At 40.1% G+C, this 24,366-nt stretch overlaps 1 protein-coding gene across 2 annotated transcripts in view; it reads right to left on the bottom strand.

Annotated features, from left to right (window-relative positions):
* Nucleotides 1–24,366, bottom strand: part of RELN (reelin) — a 289,062-nt gene that overhangs the window by 21,077 nt on the left and 243,619 nt on the right. For both annotated transcript variants that reach the window (XM_065049108.1, XM_065049107.1), the window contains exons 41-53: nt 22,301–22,530; nt 19,260–19,480; nt 18,096–18,243; nt 14,505–14,763; nt 13,021–13,270; nt 11,146–11,314; nt 7,822–7,962; nt 6,296–6,473; nt 4,821–5,014; nt 3,467–3,723; nt 2,559–2,713; nt 1,547–1,761; nt 707–884 (exon numbers count right to left, since the gene is read on the bottom strand). In XM_065049108.1, the coding sequence (XP_064905180.1) occupies nt 707–884; nt 1,547–1,761; nt 2,559–2,713; nt 3,467–3,723; nt 4,821–5,014; nt 6,296–6,473; nt 7,822–7,962; nt 11,146–11,314; nt 13,021–13,270; nt 14,505–14,763; nt 18,096–18,243; nt 19,260–19,480; nt 22,301–22,530 (2,595 nt within the window). The remainder of the gene's footprint in view (nt 1–706; nt 885–1,546; nt 1,762–2,558; nt 2,714–3,466; nt 3,724–4,820; nt 5,015–6,295; nt 6,474–7,821; nt 7,963–11,145; nt 11,315–13,020; nt 13,271–14,504; nt 14,764–18,095; nt 18,244–19,259; nt 19,481–22,300; nt 22,531–24,366) is intronic.

The raw sequence follows: 24,366 nt of genomic DNA, 5'->3' as shown, positions 1-24,366 counted from the left end.
TACATTACTAATTAAAATTTGCATAGAGATAGTGATATTTTTTCACGTAATTAGTATCTCAGTTGAAAACCAGAAGATTATAATAATTCAAATTACATGAATAATTGTATTAGGTAAAAAGCTCTATTCTCTTAAAACAGAATGCTGCTTGTTTCTGCAGAGCATGTACCTATTCTGTTCTTATCTGGTGTTGGAAAAAATGAGATGGTAAACACTGCATTTTAAGCTGATTTGGGGTTCCTTACATATTCGTTTCTAAACATGTTAAGTTTTTAAAAAATGTTAACTTTTAATTTAGCGATATCTAACTGGATTTTATTTGCTTGTTATAGGGTAACACTAATAACAGCTAGGTGAATTAATTTTATGTAATCTTATGTCATTTTCTTGAATTGCCTGCTTCAGTGAAGTCTTTCATGATAAAGACATTTCTTCGGGTCTTGATCAAATATAAGCATATGTGCAAGGGTGATCATATGATGATAGATAGATAGATGATAGATAGATAGATCATATAATGATGACCTAAGGATGAACAGTGAACTTTATCACAGCTTTATCAGGTGTGTGTTATTTGCGAAGGAATAAACCTGTTATGGGATACTGCAGTAATCAAAGCTAAATTTCCAGTGGAATCAACTGTCTTCGCTCTCTCAGCGCCAAACACATTGCAAAATTCACACTTTAAATCGTGCAGTAAAATTACCTTCAGGGATTGTGTCAGGTAGCAGTTTGGTCCGGAATATCCAGGGTCACAGATGCATTGCTCGTTCAGGCAGTCTCCATGACCTCTGCAGTTTTCCAAACAACCAGGACCCAGATAGAAATTATCAATGGCCCACTGCATATCTGAGTATTTCTGGTAGAACCGAAACCTCACGGGACTAGATATAAAGGGATGAAGAAAACCAGACATATGTATGAAACAGCTTTGCTCAATTGAAAAAAGGTGAGTGAAACGCAACATACTTATGACTGTACTACCATCTAAGCTTCCACAAGTAATATCTGGCAGTGTCTGTTGAAACTGATTTTATACGTATCTATATCTTCTTCACACATGTACTACCTATGATATATGGATGGATTCCAGATGCTGCTGAAGCTGGGAAAAGCTATTCTTGCAAGAGAATTTCAATTTTGGTTATACTTCCTGAGCAGATTACTCAAAGAACAGAAGAGATTTTAATTATGCAAAAACAGACAAATGATTTGCACATGTGCGGATGACTGCAGACAATAAGGGTAAGTTTTCCACTCAGTAAGGTCATAAATCTTCTCTCTAACTGGCTGTGGCTGTCTGAACAGAACAAAACATGCTGTACTGGAGCAGACTCCAAAGAAGCAAGGATAACTTTGGCCATTGTTCAGACCAAGAGTCATGGTCAATCTTGATTGATAGGAAATAAAATTATGCAGCATACGTAATGATTGTCAACACCACTAGTCTGCACTTTCCTTAAAGGAAAATGAATAGGCAGATGTATCCCCTGTTGTGTTTTTCAGAAGGTACTGAATCCAAAATGAGTAGCTAAGTCATACTTACTTGCCCACAAGGTTTTCAGGCAGTGAGTAAGTTACTCTTTTCCATCCTTTTGTGGGAAAGAAGACAGATGGCTGCGAAACACTCCCAGAACATTTTGGATCAGCTGGTAAACACTGGGGTACCAAGTAACTCCAGCTGACACCAAAGTCAGTGGAATACTGCACATGGACCTGATTTTGCGCAAGTTTTTCTGAGGTTTTACATCCAACAGAAACCTAATAAAGAAGAGAGCATATGTAAATGAGAATGAATTCTGATGGTGGCTAGAGTTTAGAAAAATGTTTGAACCTGAAAACTGTCTCCAGAATTTTGCTTGAATTGAGGGCAGTAACAGTCCTTGTATGGTACTCATCATCTGCAGATCTCAAGATTCCCAAGACTGAGAACAGGCACCATATTCAGAGTTTCATTTTCTTCTAGTTAGCTCACGTTTCTGGATTTCCAGGTTATGACATTTGAGCATTACATCCCAGTACCTCATAACTAATAAGTTTATCTCCCTGCCCACACAACCTAAGTTTTGAATATCTCAGAGGAGGCCACCCATCTCAATTGTGTCAGGCGGACCTTCTTTATGGGAGAGATGTGCAAGGGGCTCTTCCAACATCCACTTAATACTGGGTTATTTCTTCAATTTAGTGTATATGAAGGGTGGTTTGGTTGCAGGTTTGATGTGAATGTGTGCCAACATAGGAGCAGTGCGGACACTTCGGAGCTGCTTTTCCCTCACCAAGCAGCTGTAACAAAATAGGCACTTTCTATATGTGTAATATTCTTATTACATGATGTCCATAAAACTGCTATGCTGGAAGAGAAGACTGTCACCTCTGAGAGCAGCTTGTGGTATTTACTGACCAACATGGAGTAGGTGAGAAACAGCCTACTAATAACACTTTTTCCTCAGAGAATGGCTCACACATAGGCCTATACATCATCCTACCTCCTGAAAAATCTACTTAGACTTGGAGCAAAATGTGGTTTTACATAATTATCTTTCAGGCAAAGATTTTACCTTGAACTGCATAATCCAGCCTTCTGTAGGAGTCAGGTCATGGGTGACTGCGTAGACCTCTCTGCCATCATGGCTACCGCAGATCATGACACCGTCAGGAGAATCACAAAACCTCTCAATTGAGCAATCATCATGGAATAACCAGTGTTCATTCACTTAAAAATAAACGGGAGTGTTAGTAATATACAATGACAACATAACTAAAGAAAACAGGGAGTAGTGTTAACCATTAAAGGTGATTCATGGCTTTATTTTTCAGCCTGCATGAGAATTATTTAGTATTGCTCCTGAGAGTGTCAGTACCCAATCTTTCCCATGTATGTATTTATTACGTTTGTTACATTTATTGCTCAAAGCACCTCTTACTACTTTCTTACATTATCATTACAGCATTGTTTTTTAATGTTAGAGAAGTAAGGATCTGAGATTTACTCAAAACAAACTTCTATGGCATTGGAAATTATGGGACAACTTTTTACTGGGTGTTGCCTGTATGTCTGCACAAATGGTACCCCAGCACTGTTAGCTATTAAGCCTTGTAAACATACTCCCTCTACAAAATGTAGTTGCAAAATGTAAATTCACTAAAAAAAGTTTAAAATGTTTAAGAAATAGAAAACAAATTCTCAGGCTAAGAAAGCTACTTAAAATAACCTGGTATTTTTTAATCCTTTCTTCTTTCTTTGCAGCGAAATAAATCTTCTAAGTAAATTCATGCAGTTAAAAAATTACACTACATATTTTAATTTTGCATTTTGTGAACTAAAACCAAAATAAAAGACCCCTATAATGATGGGATTGTCTGTGGCATCTGTCACAGTGAAACGAAGATTTGGAGGCTCAGCAAGATTTGGAAATCACTGCAGCGACTTCTTGTTCTTTAATTCAGATCCACATAAAAGCTTTACCTGTAGTTTTGTCTTCCATGAAGATGTCGAAGGCAATCCTGCCAGTGGGCCCAGCGTCAGCAGGGGAGCGCTCGTGCTGCGGCAGGGGAGCGCTGCTGAAGGTGTCGAGCATCACTGTCCTCTGGTCTGCTGAGCCCGAGATCAACACGTTATCGATGGCCCAGTCGTTCTGGTCCAGGCCGTCGTGTTTAGGCTGCCACCAGCGGAAACGGGTCCCGATGGTCTTGGCATCGTAGGGGAGGAGAATGTTCACAAAGCTGAAAAAATAGCAGAAATTAGTTATAGGAAAGACACAGGAGGAGGACACTTCTCAGTGCTCTGGGTGCTTTGACCAGGTCCACTCCTGTTGTTTGCTAGAGTATGTGGAAGTTGGGAAAGAAGGAAAAGAGTGGGTGATGAAGCCTGTGTTCCTCTATGGGAGACTGCTGAAACAAAAAACTTCCCGATCACTCCTGATGTCAGCCCCAAGACAGGCTCAGAGTGTGGTGGGAAGGGCCAGCAGCCAGACTGTGGCATGGTTTGAGCAACCTCATGTGCTCCTACTGTGCTTAGGGGAACAAATGCATCCTTGCTAGACTAGCAAGGAGTGACCAGAAGGTCTTAATTAAAGGAAATGTTAAGAAGAAGAATGTTGAAGTAAAATTAAGGTTACTATTTTCAACCTGGAACCATTCAGCAGACAGCAATGTTCCAGTACAATTTCCTTGTTTCCATTACAGCAGTAGATGATAATACACATAAATCTCTTGTCCAGCTAAAGTGCTAGTGATTTTTTGGTGCATTCAAATGAAACAACAAATAATGGCTCCCTCCCAGCCCCATTTTCTATGAGTCTTCTAAGTTAGTGAGGAAAAGGTCCACCCATATCTAAGCATGATTTGAATCTCACAAATAGGGCTTGAAGGTATCCATCCTTTTGATAGATATCTGCAGATATTCAGTTTCTCCTTCACAGAACATTTTCTAGCTAGTTCAAGCAATGACTTTCTGTTCTTGTCAGAAAAGAAACTAGATTGCAAATGAAAATATCTTAAAGAACAGGATGGACATTATTACAGTAGCTCTTAATTTATCTTCCCGCAACCCTTTATAAATCTACCAGACTGCTACAGACTCCTTCCTACTCTTGTATTTGTGGCCTAGCAGATGCACAAATGCTGATGCTCAAGAACATGTGCTGAGGCCATTCATAAATGCTTGGAGGACTGGGCAGACTGAACTCTTAAAGATCTGACATCCAAACTGCAGTAGTAATATGTCCCACAGGTTCTTATGAAGCATGAGCCGGTTCTTATGAAAGACCACCTTACTTTAGTACAGGAAATTATATGGGCAGAAGAAGGTATCTACAAACCCGGGTTTGCTGAACTGATCGTAGAAAATTTCCATTAGGAGGCTCCAGGTGATTCCACCATTCACGGAATACTCCAGCAGCACTCCTTGGTTGCGGTTATTTGGAGTTATCAGACATCCATACATGAAATAAAACTGGATGAATTCTGCACTGGTGAGGTTCAAATCCACTGTTACTAACATGCGGCTGCAGCCCTTAAAAGCAATAAAAAATACGTTGGCTCATGTTGGCTGGCAAAACTCATGAACATAAAAGGTGTCAGACTATGCAGTCATTATTAACATAACTTCATGTTGTAAAACCTTCAAAATGGTACAAAATTATACTAATGATAACAAAGGTAAAGCTACAGCAGAACAATAAATGTTCTTCACTGAGGACATAATTTCAGTTATGTTCTATCTTCAAAATTCCTGTTGTGTATTCATATGTGTTTCTACCTGTATCTCCAGCTTTTCATTCAGTAACAAGAATTGTATTGACCTTTCTTCTGAATGTGAGAGTTATACAAATCCATACCTTCCATGTAAAACACAGGGTTTTTCAGGCAGAATTAGTGAATAACCGATTACGTGCTAACGGCTCAATTTATGCAAACCATCAAATGGCACAGCAATATTAATATGTGTGTTTTCCTATAATCCTTTATATATTTCACATTGCTTAGTCTATTAGTGGTGCCTACTTAGTCCTACTGGAAGGAGTAGAAATGTAGTCCTCCTGTTAGTTTATTTTAGAAAGCTTGCATCAGTTTGAACCTAGTTATTAATTTGCATGGAAGAGATCTACAAGCATAATTTTTACATGTTTCCAAAATACTATTCTGTCATTTTTATAATCCTGATGTTATCTGTAAACAAACAGCACCAGTCTGGGTTATATGCCAATGTACATAGCTAAACCAGGAAATTTTATGCTGAGCTTACTCTGAAAAAAACCAACAATGAAATATCCAAAGAATAAGGCTACACACAGATAAATTTTCAAGGATCAAGTGCAAGTTATACACATGCAAACACCTCATTATTAATTTGCCTCTGTGGTCTGATTAGAAGCCGCACCAAACCATGGTCTCTGGAAGCTGTAAATGCTAAGAGGCAGCTGTTACGAGTGAGTGGAATTGAATGTCTACATACCTGGACTGTGCTTTAATCTACCATCTCCACCTCCAAGGGCCCCTTCATGGCTCCTTTCAGGAGACACACACACACACACTATATCTTATTTTCCTGGCTGCATCATAGCCAGGAACTTGGTATATGCTTTCCTGGAGTGTTTCTCTTTGGCCCTGGTCTGTAGGACCTGTCTGAATTGACCTTCAGCTAGGCAAAGGATATAAACATTTTTAATATGCTATATGTTTAATATGTTACGCTGGTATTTTTTAACACCTTGCTATTTATTTAACTTTATAAATCAGTCCCACTTTTAATAGTGTCAAGTGGAGTGAGTTTCCCCCTGCGCTGAGCACACACCCCGCTGAAGTGAAGAGCCATCCCGGAGGCCACGGCCCCGCAGACCGTGCTCAGTTTGCCGCCGTTCACCGTCAGCCAGTTCTGGTTCGAGGGCGAGCGGTTGAAGTTGTCTTTCAGTTGTGTTGGAAGCGGGGTCTCTGGCTCGTCGCAGTACAGCCCACCCCAGTGCTCATCGCAGCTGCGGAGGAAAACAAATGCAAAATTCAGCTGGCAAAGGCTCTGCACTGAGATTTAGTCAGTGCCATATTGTTCCTCATTAAGGTTACATCTTACTCCGCATAGAGGCTGCCTGCATCATTTACTATTGCACAACTGCTACATGGGGGTTTCAAACATCTGCCACTTTTTGTAGTTAATACGAAGAAAAATGACTTTAGGAAGGCTAGTATTATGTATACAGAGTACACTCCAGCACAGACTAAAATCAGTAAAATACATTGTGCTTGGACAGATAAGCCTAAGATGACGTGCCAGACCTAAGAATGTCCTGCTAATGTTAAATTTTAAGTAAATTTCAGTAAAATTTTAGTGCATGTGTACTATCCTTTTGTTACTTTATATAGTCCTTTTTTTTTTCTTCCCTGAAAAATTTTCTTATAGTGTGTCAAAGATCAGATAACAGCATGGAAATGTGTTCTGCTACTATGCAGATATCACCAGGGAGATCATGACTTGGTACTTCAGTACTGTCAGGATAGAGGACAACACAATAATTTGTCTGTTCTGCAGCAGAGTATATTTCTAACAAACATAGTCACAGCACAATGATACAACCATTCTCCCATTTCTGTTGCCATTTGTGGCTGGAAAAAAGCAATGCATCCATCTGGAAGGTATTTCTCTGTTGCCAGACAGACAAATCTGGGGAGATCTGGTTGCAGTTTGTTAGCTTAGCAGGGCTCTATGTGGGCTGCTACACAGACAGTTTGAGGATCAAACCAATCTGCCTGCACCGGCAAACCCTGCCATGGAGCAGAGACATCAGGCCACTAAGTCAACACCAGTCCCAAGGCAAAATCTGGCCTTGTGAAGAACTGGCATGCAGCCTTCTGCTTAATGGACACGTCCCACCCTCAGCCCAGGTACTCTGCACCCAGTGCCAGGAAAAGGCCACAGGGACACGGCGTGAAAACCCTTGGGAATAAGGATAACATCTGGGGAGGTCCAAGATTGTATGTCCCTAGAGGGTGTGCAAACTCCAGGGGTCCCTTCTCCCTGCCTGGTGGGAGGGAGCCAAGATGCAGCGCAGGCAGTAGCAGAGGCGATGCATCGCCGCTGAGGAAAGGATGGGCAGCATCGCCCACCACGTGTGAACAGGAAGAGGTCTGGCAGAGCCAACCCACACACTGACCCTCTGCTTGTTACTTCTGTTCTCAAGTGGTCCTAGTACCCTGCTCACTTTTAAAAGCAAAATCCACCTTCCTTTTAAAAACTGAATTAAAGTTTTTCCTGCAAGTTCATTAAAATGACAGAGGAGGGATGAAATGCCACAGCGCTGGGTGGGACAGGGAACAAATGGCACTTACACGCAGTTGTCTTGTGTGCACCTCCCGTGGCCGCTGCACATGTCTATGCAGCCATCCCCAATGTAGACATTATCGATTGCCCACGTTTGCTGCTTATCGAAAGGAGCCGGCTGGTGCCAGCGGAACCGAGTTGCTTGAGACCTTTGAGAGAAAAAGAAACCACAAAGGTAACATTTCTAACTAAGGTAGTCTAGAGAGGAAATGTCAGTCTTGAGGCTAGACTACTCCTGGAAGATTTGTTTGATATCAGCACAACCCAGGTCTCATTCCTGGCAATGACAAGGTCCTTGAAAAGCCAAGAACAGGGTGCCCACATTTTGAGAGCAGGACAAAGCATGGGTGCTCAGTAACGTGCTGAGAGTGGGAACAGGGATTGCTGATGAGAGCAAAGTAAGTGGTTTTGATTGGCACAGTGGGTAGGAAGAAAGTGGTCTGCCCAAAGGGAAAATCAAACCAGTCATAACCACTTCCCAGCACAAATCCAACCTCAAGGTTATCCCTCAAGGGATAGCTGGGAGCTGGATGCAGCCAGAGTCACCCAGATCCTCCATGTTTCAACCTAAGCCTGAGTTCTGTTGCTTCAGTCCAAGTCAGTGCACTAACCTGACCTGTTCTCTACGAATCGTCCCAACTGCACCAATATAGCACGGCTCTAGAGAGCAAACTGGCTCCCAGGAGAGATGCTGCTGTTTATAAATCTACAGGAGACAGGTGAGAGGGCTTGTGTGGGGCTTGTGGTGTGACCCTGACTTTGCAGTTTCCTCCCTCCCGTCCATCCAAGACTTGGCTGGAAATGTTAAGAAATTATCGTCTATGGTGTGATCCTGGTTCCTTTCAGTAAATAATTTTCATTTTGTTGATTACCAGGGGTTAGGCTCACTATTCAAACACCTTGCTTTGATGCACCTATATGTGAATATAAGTGTTTCAGGTCCCAGGACATATGCTGAAAACCTAGCTGAATCAGTCAGGGAACACCAAATAGCTACTCAGTTCATGCAGTAGTAGCTACATTTCTGTAACTTTTCAAGAATACCATTTAAAAGCCAAGCTAGTCCATGGTTTGCTATACAGCACTAGATGGCAGCATTGAACTTTGTGTAGTCTGTTTTCTTTAGACACTCAAAGAAAAATCACAGTTATTGTAAACCCCAAAACAAACAAACAGAAACATCCTCAAAAGTTATTCAGCATAAAAATAGACCTTTTATAGTAAGGTCATTGTGATCCTACGAATTATTTCTTTATAAACATGGTACATGACGTGAGTGAATAACAAGTTTATCCAAAGAGAAATCTACTGCCGTGCTGTCTAGCTGCTCATCAAAGAGCATTTTTAAAAGAAATGCTTAAATTCTGAGGAAGCCCTTTAGTAATAGAGACAAGCACCTATATCTTACACTGCCTGCTTTAGGTTTGGTGCTTCACTAGCAATTTATGGAGCTGATGCTCACGGGAGAAACTTTGTATTTGCTTTGCATTTTGAAATCAGATGTGAATCCAAGTGTTCATTGCCTTCTAAAGGCCAGAAGTTAGATAACACTCTGGGGTACATGAGCCCTGAAAGGCTGCAGAAATGTGGGTGCTGTGCACCAGGCCCAGCTACTGACTGTGTAGCCTGCATGTCCCTGAAATGTACAGATAAAAACAATTAGAAACACACACCTTCTATTATGCAGCTTGAAATAATAAAGCAGCATAAAAAGTATACCACATTTAGACCTAAGGGCCTCTTAGCTGCACTATTCCTTATTCTAAAGCTTAACGTCTCTGATGCTTGCGAGCTAAGCGTGAAATAACTTATCTCATGCAATCCTTATCTTAGTGTCTTCAGGAAATGGCATTACTTGAGCCGACAAATGTTACTATTGAACTGGACTGAAGAGCAATTTTTGCATCAGTAGGGCATCAGACTTCTTCCTTTCACATATACCACTAAAAAATCAGCCTTAAAATCACAGTTATTTATAAACCTAGTTAATCTTGGGTGGTGGGATCCTTTCAGGTCCCAATTCAATGGATTTGGAACATCAACCTCAGTCCTGATTTAGCCTATTCAGCCCCAGAAAATGCCTCCCGAACATGAATTTACAGACTTCATACAAGAATTGTTGAGGCAATAGATTTTGCAGACAATATGTAGTGAAGCAGTACAAAAGAGGAAGCAGAGGAAATCAATGCTGGGAACAAGTCCTAAATTAGTACTATCACTTGACACGAAGCACTGCAGTGAAGACAGGGGAGAGTCTAGATGCCCCCAAATGATTAGTGATAGACAATGGACTTTTCCACTACTAGTTTCAAAACACATGGCAACTGTATAGGTGCTCTCAGTACAATTGCTAAAAAATAAAGGTCTCAGTTTCCAAACTCGGATGTGCATTAGTTGGCATCTTGCCTGCGCTGTGGTACCTCTGTGCCTGCAGTTAGCTCAGCCTGTGCCTGCGTGGGGAGATCTGGCTCAGCAATAAGAGCAAAGATGTAGTAACGTTGTGCTAAGAGCCCAAGTCCACACTACTGGTGCTTGCAGGGCTTTACTCCAGGCTGGCTCTATGCTGGCTCTATCAGGTATGACTGCACAGGGGACAGTCACATCTATCACTGCAAAACAGCACGTCAAGAAGGACGCAGACTTGGAGGCTGAACTACACAGCTGACACGAGGTGCATCTTTTTGACAGACAAAACAAAAATCCAGCAGTCTTTGGGACAGCATAGGGAATTGTATGGCAGCGCTCCCAATAGCACTGTCAGTCCCAAGCTGTTCCTCTTGGTGCGGTCTCCCAACAAATCCCACCACTTTTCTACCCTCAAGGACAAAAGAATGTGCAAAAAGGAAGAGGATGTGAAAATGTGGCATGTGTAAAACAATGATGAGAGCATGAAAGCAGAGAGAGACACAATATAACTAATGCACAGAAAAACAAGAAGCCCAAAAAGTGCTACATTTAGAACACCAGCTCATAGCCAAAACCAGCAAGCAAAAGGTCCAGTGGGGATTCAGCCAGTCCAATTAGCCACCAAAACAAGAAGAATTTACTGAGGCTGATGATAATGTGATTCTTTAAAAAGTTAAACCTGACCTTCCCCAGGACAAGATGGTCAAGAAGTTCCTGTCTCTAACTAAGAAAAGTAAACACACATAGTAGCTTCGACATTTTTATGCAAAGCAAGATGTAGTTTAATTTACTTATACTTATTTTTTGCTATATACACAAACCAAACAAAAATGTCAAGGTACAATTATTTTAATGCTATAGTGTATCATGCCTCAATACATAGTTATGCATTTTGATTTATTCTGCAGAAAACCAGAGGGAAATACCTCGTATAGGGAGGCAGAGGCAAAGTAATCCGGGTCCACTTGTTGAAAGTGTCCGAAATGAGAATCCTCTGGAGATGGTATTTATTACATTCCACGTTAGTAGGAAGACAGTCTCTCAAAATTGGGTGCCAGGTCAGCCCAAGGTCCACTGAATATTCCAGTTCAATTGCTAAGGGTGGAAAGATGGTTAGTTAATTTAGAGACTTACATCCATAGATCTGCAATAAACTGGTAACCCCAGAGAGTGTTAGCCACAAGTCTACACTGGTAAAATAACCACTCAGAACTCTTCAAACCCTTGTGTCAGAAGCACAAAGCTGCCTCCTGTGGTGGCAGTGCTGGAGGATATGTTATGTGATGCTGAGCAGGTACGTAAGTCAGGAGAAGGCTGCAGCACACCTCCGCATCTGCCACCTCACTCAAGGGACCACAGGTTCAAAGACAAAGTCACCTGTCAAGTCGCCAGGATTAAGTCAAGTGAATTTCTGTAGCTGCAGTGTGCAAGAAAGTGATGTGACAGCATCATGACCAGCAACTTTCTTTTTGGTTTTTCAGGCTGCATGATGAGATTCAGCTGGATATAATAGTTGTGTGAGGCAGAGAAATGCTCGAATTCAAATTTTTGGCTCAGTTCCACCCCACTCCAGACCAGCTCATTTCATTATCCAGCATAAACGATTTTAAATTGAGTTTGTTAGTCAGTGAGCTTGTTTTCATTCAAACAGTCTAGCTACATTAAACTAATGTATTCATTTCTCAGCAAAAATCAGCAATTTCGTTGTTTTGATGTTTATGGCTTATAAACTTTTATTATGAAAAATAAAGCTTAGTCAAGCTCACTAAATACTTCAAGTTAAACTTTTATGCATCCATTAAAAAGTAAATAATAATAGGCACAGAACTGTAACTTGAAGTAAATGTTCCAGCTGCCAGGCGTTCTGGCTGTTTAAAACATGGAGAGTGTTTGCAGTGACGGGGGTGGTAAATCTGTGATGTTTTTGATTACTACAGACCCATTTCTTCTACCCTTATGCACAGAGAATGATCCTTAATCACTCAAGCAGTCCCACCTGATGTCTAAGCACAGAACACCATCCTACAGAAATACAAAGACAAGTGGATAGAAACAATGGTGAGTTTTTCGTGTTAAATCTCCACCACCAAAATGAAATGCTTTGCTCATCATGACTGGAAGTGTGATTAGGTAGTGTCCTGCCTATTTTAAGACTAAGTTAAGACAACGGTAACTGTAGTAAGAACTGTTTACTTGCCAGTATATACTTAAGCTGCCAAAAAACCTTTAAACTTAGCAGAGGTGACCTTAGGATGCCACAGTCTTTTTAATACCAAAAGAAAAAAAATATTGTTAAACATGCAAGGAGAATATCTCAGTTACCTCCATTGGCTTCAGAATAGTAAAATCAGAGAAACAGTTATTGGGACTTAATGTAAAAGCTTTTTCCATTTTGATGTAGAATTCTAGAGGAATAGTCAGCAACCCAGTGATTCAACTCATGCTACATGCTGCAGCATATTGTATTCTGGAAACACCCAGCTGCTTGATATTAGAACCACAGCATCACCCCAAGCAGTGGATACCATATACTGGTAAATGGGCTTGAGAAAGACAGCTGCTAGTCTGTTTCTTAAACGTAGAACTGCAACTTAAGTGCCCAGAGGGAATAATATACTTCAGTTTATCTTAAGCTTCAGACACCTAGAATAAAAATGCTGATATTACAATTCCTAACAGAAACATGCGGCTTTCTTTTGTTTCTCAGTTCTTGTTACAATGTATAATGGAACCAGAAAACAAGTGAAGTTCCCTGTACAGGAGAGGAAGAAGAAGGGCAGGATTTACTAAGAAGTCATTACCATAACAGGAGTCTGTGACAGAGCAGGATGCTGCAAAATCTATTTGCAAAAAAGAGTCTTCATTGACAACAATGTCGGTGGTGACAACATAGCGGGTACTGGCTTTCTCAATGAACACGAGAGCATCCCCTGTAGAGCCACAGACTGGCATCTTCGTTCCACCAGGATGGAGCAGCCACTTTCTACTGTCCAGTGTGCTGAAATCATCTTCTAATACTGTATTGCCAGAGATGTTTCCTCCAATAAGAATCTGAAACATTAGGAAAGGAATTGTTATTGAAAATAAAAAATGTCTATAAGTCTTCACAAACTTACACAAGACAGCATCATGGAGGAAGAGATTTCCCATCTACGGGTATATATTCTGTTGGTCCCAAATAGACAAATTTACTTTGCAAAGAGTTTAGGTTACAAGGAGGGGGAATATCTTTTTCCTATAAAGGGAACTTAAGGAGATTGGCTCAGCTATACAAATCTAAAGTTCAGGGAGGTGAACTCCATCCTGGTTGAAGTAAAACTGCTCACAAAAATTAATGTTAGTGGAAGCAAAGTCATTTTTTTACTGACTCTTCAACTCCTCTATAACATGATGAACTACTATCAGATTGCGTCTGATGACAGAACTGTGTATTTTTTAATTGACTGTAAGACGTCAGCATCTTACTATTCAACAGTAAGCAAGGTGGAATTAGTTTCCATTTGCTATTCTGAACTGAATATCTAATTTTTCTAAACTAATATAACTACATTCAATGAAGATCTAGGAGTAAAAGAGTAAGGATTTTTTTCATTTTTAAAATGGGATGGTAAGTAAAATTTCCTAACCACAACATTAAACCTGTCTGCGAGTTTAGTTTCTGGATTTTTCCTAAGGAGCTGAACTAATGGCTTAAAAACACATAAATAAATATTTAAGAAAATTGAACTTGAACAGCCCAATAACACTACTTAGAGTGAAATCACTTTGTGAGCTTTCTTGAGATCTATACCAAATCATACAAAGCAATATAATAATCTTTATAGAAGCAAATCACAAATATGAAACAAAATTTTGTTTTTGAGATTGTGAGGTAGTCATAGATTGAAGTTTTTCTATAGTTTTTCCTGTTCCAATTCTACCAAGGCAGTTACATTTTTGGATAGATTTAAATGAGGGTTTTTGAAGTTTGAACTCAGACCTGCATGTTGCATAGTAAAACCTTCTGCAACGTGAACCTGAGGCTCTAACTATGTATAAAAGACCTTCTTAGCTCCAAAATGGGTGGTCAGTACCCCATATGGAAATGGTGTATTAAAAACACAAGATCAGCAAACAGTAGCTGTGCTCAATTATTTTGCTAGATTATTATAATTCTGGAAAATCTGTACACAAAGCATTTTTGCTTAACACAGTGAAATGACATATGCCAACAGAAGTAAAACATTAAGACTGAAAACAGTCTAAAGTTGCATCAAAACAAAAGGAAACCCAGAAGATTCCTTACCTGGTCGATTACCCAGGGACTGTAGAAATGCCCATTCTCGGATGGTTGCCACCAGCGAAGCCGAGTGGAGCTGGAACGGGCCTTCAAGGGAATTTCCAGGGCGATGTATCGTCCCACGTTGCTGGAGTTGCTGAAGAGGAACTCGTGGAGAAGGCTCCACGTGAGGCCCCCGTTGAGCGAATACTGCAGAAGCACAGGCTGGCTCCGCGGGTCTGGCACCCCCTTGCCGCACCCCAGTCTCATGAAGAACTGCACAAATCTGACAGGGGGAGCAGTTACTGGAAAGATTTCTTTTCTGCAACATTCTAGGTAACCAACTAGAAACACTTGGAGTTTGTCTCTTGACTACTTCCCTGATTTCTTGTTCTAAGAGTCAGTTTGAGGAGATCTTATGATTTCCTTTTCAAAGCCTCCAGAATATGAGTAGACAGACAGGTGGGATGACAAAAAATTCATTCTGCCTGTGTGGTGTTTTGCCAGGCAGAAGAGGATGAGCAAAGCTGGTCATTTATGGTTTGAGCTTTTGTCTGCATAGCAGATGGTGCTGCAAATATCAGAACCATAATCCTGAGTGAAATTTTTATCCCTGTGGCCCATGAGTACAGATTTTAGTGGCAGAAAAGCCATGGTGCCCTACATAGATCCTAATTTGCTATGAATTTGCTGAAATGCTTAAATTCAGAATAAGCATCCCTGTTTTCCATTGGCATAAACTAGAGAAAATCTGGACAGAAGAACAAAGCGCGTTTTACTTTCAGGAATCATTTTGTCCATTTAGTCAGCCTGGGAAATTTGTCTAAATCATATCATCTAAATATGCCGGCTTCCCTGAAGCCAGTCCAAGCCACCCAGGGACATCAGTGCTTTCATCCCCTATTTAATTGGCTTCTCCAAAGCAGCACAATAGACTTGTATCAAACTGTGAAATTCTTCCCGTTATCTGATATTCATAAATAGCTTCACTATGCTCTTGGAGTGGAGGGAAATGCTGCTGTAATGATATTTACCTATCAGACTTGCAGGGATATTACGACTATTAATTCCTGTTTGCACAGCTTTTGCATAGATTTAAGTGTCATATCTGTTCTAATTATAATTGCATTAGTGATGCCTGGCTCATGGTTAAATGAAACGGTGCAAAAGAAGTTTTGTATCAAAAGTCTTGCTTTGGTTTGATCTGCAGGTAGATCCTCTGGGAGCGGAGGCTGCAGAGGTGCTGGGCAGACAAAGCTTCAATAAAACACCAGCCCTGCAAGTCAATTAATTCTAGTCCTTGCTGTGACTCACAGTTTCTTTTGCTGCTATATATAACTTCTTTTGCTATAGATTATATCCACCTCCATGTCCCAGACATAACATATTGCTTGTGCTTTAAAGGAGCACTGGGGACCCTCATGGATCAACATATCAGCTGTAATGGATTGGATTCACTGCTGGCAAGTCTTTGTGCCTTTTCAAATTTACTCCAACATCCACCACATAATTCAAAAGAAATAAGCCCAGGTGCCCTTGTCTCTGCTGAATCTGCTCTCTGTGAATTGCTGTTCTTTTGCCTGAATTTTTACTAATGTACTAATAACCCACTCAAATATGGGTAACATAACATCTAGCAGATTAAAAAGGCAAGTAATTTTAAATACCTCTCTTCTCATCCCATGCATATTTTGCAAGGGCTCTTCCTGTTTTCAAATGGAAAAGCAAAGTTTTCTTGTACATCTAGTAACACTGAAGTGTGTGAATATTCTTCTAGTAATTCCAAATGGAAAGGGTTTGATCAGATGTGACACCTAAAATATTCTGTCCCTACTGGTATTTCATGCTGTGCAGTTTCAGCTAATGGCATCAGCATGACAGTAACATACTGTACCCTGTGTTAAATTCTTTAAAATATAGATGTGATGGGAGTGGATAGTGGATTGTGGAGTCCACTCGCAATCCCCAGGTGCTGAGCTGGTCTTGCAGCACCAAAACCACTGCTCACCTGGGTACTTCAGGGAACCTGCTTGCAAGAAAATGAGAGGTTTTACTGTGACTATTGAGTCTAGTACCCTTTAAAGGACCTATTAGAAACACTGCTTTTCATAATTCCTGGCATAACTTGAAACCTCTCTTCAGATCTGTTGTGCTTTGCAGGTGGCCAATAAAGTCAGCCTGGAAATTAAGAAAACCCTAGTGCAATTATTTTAGGTTGCTAAAGAGGACTCTCCAGCAATGCCATTGCAGGCTGCCTTGCTGTTCAGAAGAGAACATACATATTTTTTTTTGTTGATACTGCTATTTTTCATAAGCATATACAAGAAATTAAATGTACTGCTTTGTTTTCCTTTTACTAAAACAGAAGTCATTTATCTCCATATAACACCTTGAGGTCAATATATGCAAATCCAGCTACAGACTATCATGAAGAAGAGATAAATGACAGTTCTTTGAACACAAGCAATAAGGAAAACATGTCATCTAGTCCAAAGGAGGAACTTACAAAATCTCTTGTATCTTTTGTTAAACAATCTTTTAATTTCAAAACAGTCTAGGAAATCAAATTAATGCAGAGAATTGATCTTTGTGTTTACCAAGTTCAAAAAAAGTTTGATGCGAGGAATCTTATAAATTCAGTACAGGGATCTTTAATATTACACCTCACTGGGGGATACCTAACTGCTGATCTAAAAAATACAATGGTTAGGAATTAGGCATCTTTATTGATCATGAGGTTCTGCAATTAAATGATTATTTAAAGCTTCAATGCTAATAAAGACAAGTCAAAAGGAGATAAAGTGCCTGTTGAAGTGTTTCACATGGAACATTAGAGAGGAGTAGGGTGTTTACCAGAGCTCAGTGGAAAAAAGTCTTGGAGAAAATGCAATCTCTCCAAAATAATGAGGATATAAGCTAAGATACTGAATAAATTAGAAAACAATGCCTATTTCTTAGCATACATGCAATTAGGATATGGTTTAATTTATATTAGTTTAAATTGTTTTAACGTGGCTTGCTTAGCATGTCTCATGCCTGAAATATCTCCTCTGCAGGCCATAATGATACAACATAATCTCTAAATACACTACAAATATTTGTTTTTCAATTACTGTGCTCAGTGTAGCTGGTGACAGCTTGATGGGCATTTCTCAATGAATTATTGGAAACAAACGCACACAATAAGAAGAAAGTAAGCTTCAGAAATGAAAGAATTATGAGATGATGAATTTAAGATTTATACTCGCAGCAGATACTCCTGTTTCAGCAATGGCTCATAATACACCAAACGGTAAGACAAGTAGAGCATGTGAGATGCAGTCAATTTCTCATGTTATGCATTTAAGAAAGAAAAACCTGCATAAGCTACTGAAGGTGTGACGTCAGATTCTAGAGTTCCTATTCAAGGAAAAAAAGTAACATTTAAATGCTTAATCCCATTAAAGTTCAAGTTAAATTTAATTTGAAATGCTGACAGTGGTTAAGATGGAATATTTGCTAGAGCAAGGACCACAGAATGTATCAGCTCGCCTTTACCACAGAAGTATCATGTATGTATTATTACGCAGTATATTATTTCTTCAGTGAAATCCTGAAAGAGCTTTGAAATTGTGTTACCTGGCTTGTGACAAATGTAGGTCTCGAGTCATCAGCATACGTAAACCTTCTTCATTAAAGAAAAGGTTGTTTCCTCCAGACATGATACCACATTTCCTCGACGGCTTTCCACCACTCACTAGCAAGAATCTATCCGATTCCAGCTGACCTGAATACACAGTAAATACATATTTATGATTTACTCCAAAGCACTCCTACAGCAAAAGAACTGTTTCCAGAGGAAGAGAGATAAATTAAACATCACATGCAAAGCGAAGAAGCATTCAGTGTTTCCAATACAATGTATTCTAGAAAACTGCCATGAATCAAAATAACAAAATAAATCCCTAAGTATGGAATCGGCGATTTTACTTTCCAGTTATTCACAAGAATTTCCACTTCATTTTTCTTAAGACAACAACAAGTGCTCAGGTCTGTAAAGAAATTTTAAGTACCGTGTTGTAGCATGCAAGTAAGGGCTGGCAAAATATAGAATGAAGAGCAGCACTTGTGAAGGGGTGAGTTTGGTTCACAGGTGCTGCTTTATTCAAAATGTGCCTGTCTTGCCATGCTTGCCAGCAGGGGAAACCTCGGGGTGGTTTGGGAGTTGTGTGTGTGGATGCTGTGTGTGCCCTGGCACACGTGAGGGTTTGAGTTCCCTCCCTCACTCATGGGCTCTGCTGTGCCTGCTGAGTGGTGGCCCTCACCGCTGAGACACACAGTCCGCTCTGAAACCACGTTTGCTGTATTAAGGCCGTTTAGATTTCCCTTGCAGTGAGAAATGACACAATCTTAAAGCCCTCTGTTGTTTGCTTCACTTGCACATGTTTTGTCTGTGCTAAAGTTAAACTACTATCAAACAGTTATTTTCTTCTGAAATTATTTTCTGGAGGTATAGTTTCAGGAAATTCTGTTTCCGTGAATATTTTGTATTCCAGCATTAACAACTTCGCAAAGAGTCAGACACTCCAAATCAGACAACTGATAGCCATCAGGCATTCACAAACATTGCTTGAGAACGATGTCTAAACTATTTGGTTCATGGGGATACCCCCACAGCATAAATTATATTCAGAAGCACACAGGGATGAGGAAGGCTTTGCTGTTTTATCCCTTGAGCCCTGGGTTCCCTTAAGACAGACAGACAAAATTCAGGCCTGCTCTCCCCCAAAATAGAGATGATACCTTCAAAATCATCCTTAAGGAAGTCAGAGTTCTTGGTACTTATTTTGCAGGTTGGCCCAGAGTAGCCGGGGTCACAGATGCACTTTGTGCCGTTGATGCAGCTGCCGTGCCCGTTGCACATCTCCTCGCACTGCGGGCCGATGTACACGTTGTCAATGGCCCAGGTCACTGGCTGAGATCCAGCAGGGTAAAATCCTTGGTACCACCTGAACCTTGCCAACCTGAAAAAGGCATGAAGCATACTTACTTTAAATAATAGTTCCATCTTTTTTTTTTTTTTTATTCCGTATATATATCATACCATGCATATATAAAGTATTCTTTCTGCTGGAACTGGCTTGATAAATAGCTTAATTCTAGAAAGTGACTGCTATATCTAATTCCTTCAGTATCTCATGCATCTTTATGTCGATGTTCAACCCGTATACTGGCAGAAATAAAAATAACATTATTCATTAGTTGTAATACCAAAATGGAATGACAGAATTGAAAATGGGATTTGAAATCTAACCACTCTTTTCTCCATCATTTATGGGGAGGATGAACGGCTGTGGTCTGGTGAATTTCCTTCTGCTTTGGCATACAGTGTCTGGGTCAGATCAGGCCACTCTTACCCTGTCCTGGAGAGGAAAATCCCACTTCATGCTGCCACCCTGCCTCCAGTGAGATCACCTGTGGAGCTGTGGTGATAGAATCTCACCCACAATTACGTGGAAAGAAAACATGATCTGTCATGTCACCGTGTATCCAGTTTGATTTGGGGCAGCTTAATCTTAAACCAGACTGATATTGCAAGCTGTTAATTTAAACTATATCCTCCTTTGGGTGATGTCCTGTCATTTTTAATTCGCCTTTTAAGTGCTACTTGCATCAATGATGCATAGAAAGAGGAACTGACTGGGGAAAGAGGGAAAACAAATTGCGATGGGGAAAAACACTTGATAGACTAATTTTATTCCCAATTGAGGAAATGTTTTGAAGGAGGGAGGAAACCAGAAGAGTGAGAAGGGAAAATCGCTTAATTGCCTTACATGCTGAATGTGTCTTGTTAGAGATATCTGAACGCAGCAGGTGAATCAATAGCACAGGTAGCTGCTGAGTTTTTTGTCTTGATTTGCTAAAAAGGAATTTTTATGAGGGGATTCCCATTCAGCTGATGGCTGGGGACACTACTAAGAGTTTCAAGAAAGATACCCGAGAACCAGAGTCCTGCTGGAAGTCAAAAGCATGGATTTCAGTGTGCCCTGAGGTGAAAGACACCAGTGTAAGGCTGGAGGTGGTGTAGGCTCCTCTTCGGAGAAGACCTCTGCCCCACAGGCTGGATTCGTTCCACCCCTGGAGCACATCAGCTCCTTCTCTCAGGCTCCCTCCTGGTGAGGGTGAAGCGTGACTCATGTCTGAAGCAGAGTGTGAAATACCAGTCTTGCTGAAGTCTGTAGGCGTTTCTTTACTGGCTCAACAGGCCCTGGGCTTTTCCTTCAGGACACAACTGGAATATAATTCTTAGTTACACAGCTGTCTGCTGAGAACATATATTAATTCCCAAAATAACATACGTAGTGGAAATAACTTGAAACATCTTCATCTTCATTTAATTATGATCACTTAACACTTTGGGGGTGAAAAGGCTGTGTTCTGTTTGGGTGTGTTTTTCCTTCTTAGTATTACACAAGGAGTCAGGTTCTGAGTTTTTCTCTTGTTATTCTAGTAAATTCTGGTGCAGAAAATCCCCCTTTAGCCCTCTGGCCCAAGAGTTTCATGGCGCTGAATGCTCCATGGAAGCTGCTCTGTGCTGCTGGGTTTGGCTGACTATCAGCAATTGGCTTCTAGTCTGGCGTGTTGGGGAGGGAATAGGAGGGAAGACAGGCAAACAGGACAGAAACATTCAGGAACGCAGAACTGAATGAAAATACCTGGAAGGTTTAAATGAGTTACGAGTTTGCATAGCCAAAATTTTCATTTGGAGAGATGCAGTGGGAGTTTGGTTAAGGGTCAGATAATTCTTTTGGGCAAAACCAGAAGGACAAATGAGCTACTGCAAGAGATGGTTACCTATTCCATGCTTGAAATGTTAACTGTCATAAACCAGAAAATTCAAGTTTAAAATTTAAACATTCTCTTACATTATTAAACATCTAGGCTTTCCAGACTTGGTTCTCATCTCTTATATAGGTCTTTTCATACTTAGAGAGACACTTATGGGGCCACTTATTTATTGGAGGGCCCATTGCATGCAGTAGTTTTATATTCAGTCTTATAGTTGCATAGATTCACAAAGTCTCATAGTTGCATAGCTCATTTTCATTCATATGTGCTACAGTTTAATCCTTAATGATAAGATGTTTTACATAAACTGAGTTGATGCTAGACGACAGTTTTCCCTGAAAAAGTAAACAGTACTGTTTTATACTTTGAAGTTACATATTATTAGCCTGCTAGCACGTATTGTTTTTCTATGCTATGCATCTCTTATCATCCAACCTGGCTTGTTCCACAAACTTAAGTTTCTGAGCGACTGCAGCAGTTGTTTTCTTAGAATCAGAGAACTTTACAGCTACAAGAGAACTTGAGTATTTAGATCAGTCCATTTCCTTACACTGGAGTAGAATCAAATTTATACTAGCTCACATTTTACTGCATTTTCTAATGAATCTTGAAGTTCATGCAAGAATATCCTTAATTAATTTGAATGGCTAGTGCATTGCAGAAAACAGCATTTGAACTGCTTTAAGAACAGTAAGTTTTGCATTAATTTTACCATGCAACACGCTTCCTTAAAGATGTCACCAATTAGATATACGGATACATAGGAAATTATCTGTAATTATTCTATATTAGCATTAGGCACAACATATTTTTGGTTGTCACCTGAACACTAACTAACATTCAGGACAAAACACAGAGACAAATTGGTCATCTGGTCTGCTCTAGTGCCACAGTTCTTAGGCACTGCTCTTGTGCTGGGAGAACATTTTGGATGGAAAACAGAAATAAAAACAAACCAACAAGCAGCTGGGCAAGAATAGGAGCTGGATACTTACCCACAGAGGTGCAGTTTTCCGAAGTGAATGACCTCCCTTCTCCAGCCCTGGGTGGTGCCTGCGTAGTAAGTGCTACTGGGGTGATGCTCGGTGGAGCAGAGGGAGCTGAGGTGGCTGCTGCTGCTGTAGCACAAGGGGAGCAGCAGGTGCCAGGTCGCCCCCAGATCTCTTGAGAACTCCAGCTTTACCGGGTCGGCAGAGGAGCTGTCAGTGGTGCAGCCGATATTGATCTGGGAGACAAGACATGAAATGCAGAAGATGACACAGGGCAGGCTGTGGGACATCTAATCACTCTTCATCTTAGCTTCCTCCATTTGGTGTGGTATTTATTTAGCCCAGGAAAATGGTGATTAGGGAGCTCATTTAACAACTGGGATGACGCATTCAGGACATGCACGTGAACCTCAGCTCTTGCACACTGCCCTGCCTGTCCATGGGCATATCACAGTCTGGCTTATCATAAGATGAATGTGATATGAAATCCCCAAGTACTTCTACTAAGAGAAAACCGTAAAGTTAGTTAAACAAAATCCCGAAGGAGCACTGCTAACGTGGATGAAGCAAATGCATTAACTCTTGCAGTCCTCTGGCAGGGACTGAAGTAATCCTAATACCAAAAGTCTGTCCATGTTTAAAACCAGAAATATGAAAACAAAATGTTCAAACAAACTTCTTCTTTTTTATTTCTAATTGCTGAGCTGCACTATGGTCATCTTATATGTTACACTTTCAAAAGAAGAAAAGCTTATGCCACAGGACCATTCAGAGTGTGTGCTGTTTCACTTCAGTATCTTCTTCAGCTTTCATACTCACTACCCTTTTGCTCATGCATAGTGGCAAAGCTCTCGGGGACAGAATTGATAATGTCAGAGCTGGCTTGGATTTAGACTCAATGTCACACCAAAACATAGTTTGGCAGTGTAGCAAACAGTAGAAAAGGGAGAAAACATACATGAACAACAGTTTTACTACTGAAAAAAATAGAAAATTATATTTTGTATAGAACCTGGGATCTCTTAAGGCATATTTTTTGCATGGCTCCAGTGCAAATTAGTCTGCTTTTCTTTCTCACTGATATTAAGATGTTATTTTAGTTTCAAACTGCTTATATAAAAGAAGAACTAGTCACCTTACAGGATGACTCTGTCATATAAAATAAGATGTACTAGACTTGCAATGCAATACATAAAAACTCAGTGCTGATGAAATACAAAGCCTGTACTAAAGCTATGAAACACTTTGACTTTTTTACATATCTTCAGAGTGGAATAAGCGTCTTTCCTATGTAGTACTCTGTAATGAAAACCTATTTATTTCTAAAAAGCAGTAATGTTCATAACTGTACATGAATGTTGAAAATGTATCATATGTCAAATTTCCTTCATCACTCTTCAGTGCACATGAGTCCCATCAACCTACATTTGACTAGAAGGGCTGTCTGCTCATCTGGAAGCTTAGAGAGATGCTTGACCCAATATAGGTTTTGACTCTTGAGACACAGAGAGAAACGCTACTACATTATGCATAACTTCTTCATTTATACTAATGTCCTCAAAAACGTGAGCTGAAAACAATGTTCTTACCACATATGGAAGTAAGCATGGAGATTTTATGAAGTTAATACTCTGAAGACCTATGAATACCTTAAAATGACCTCAAATATTTTTGTTATACAGGCTGTAATCTATATTTTAAAACAGAAAATGGTTTGCATTAAATAATTTATGAATTAGTTGCATGACAAACTGAAGTGTGCTTGAGTACATAGCTAAACCTAGTTTTCTTGGAAAACCCTTAGTATTATTTGAAAAATTGTTTAAAAGCTGGTATAATTTGCTGTTTAATGCTACAGCATGTTAGGTTTTTGTTAAAAGCAGCCTGGTTATTGTGACGTGACAATTTACTTGAAAGATTCTCTTACAATGTCTTAATAACAATATAGTGGCCCCTCTAAACTAATACATACTAGACTAAATTGTTACTCCCATCAGTAGCTGCTCTAGATGGTGCACAGTGTAGATTTTTGGATAAATCAGAAACACAGTTTAGTTTTGACTATGTGTTGT

The sequence above is a fragment of the Columba livia genome, chromosome 1 (genome assembly GCF_036013475.1).
Source record: "Columba livia isolate bColLiv1 breed racing homer chromosome 1, bColLiv1.pat.W.v2, whole genome shotgun sequence".
Lineage (NCBI taxonomy): Eukaryota > Metazoa > Chordata > Aves > Columbiformes > Columbidae > Columba > Columba livia.
Note: the sequence above shows the minus strand (reverse complement) of the source record. Positions and strands in the feature narration are given on the sequence as shown.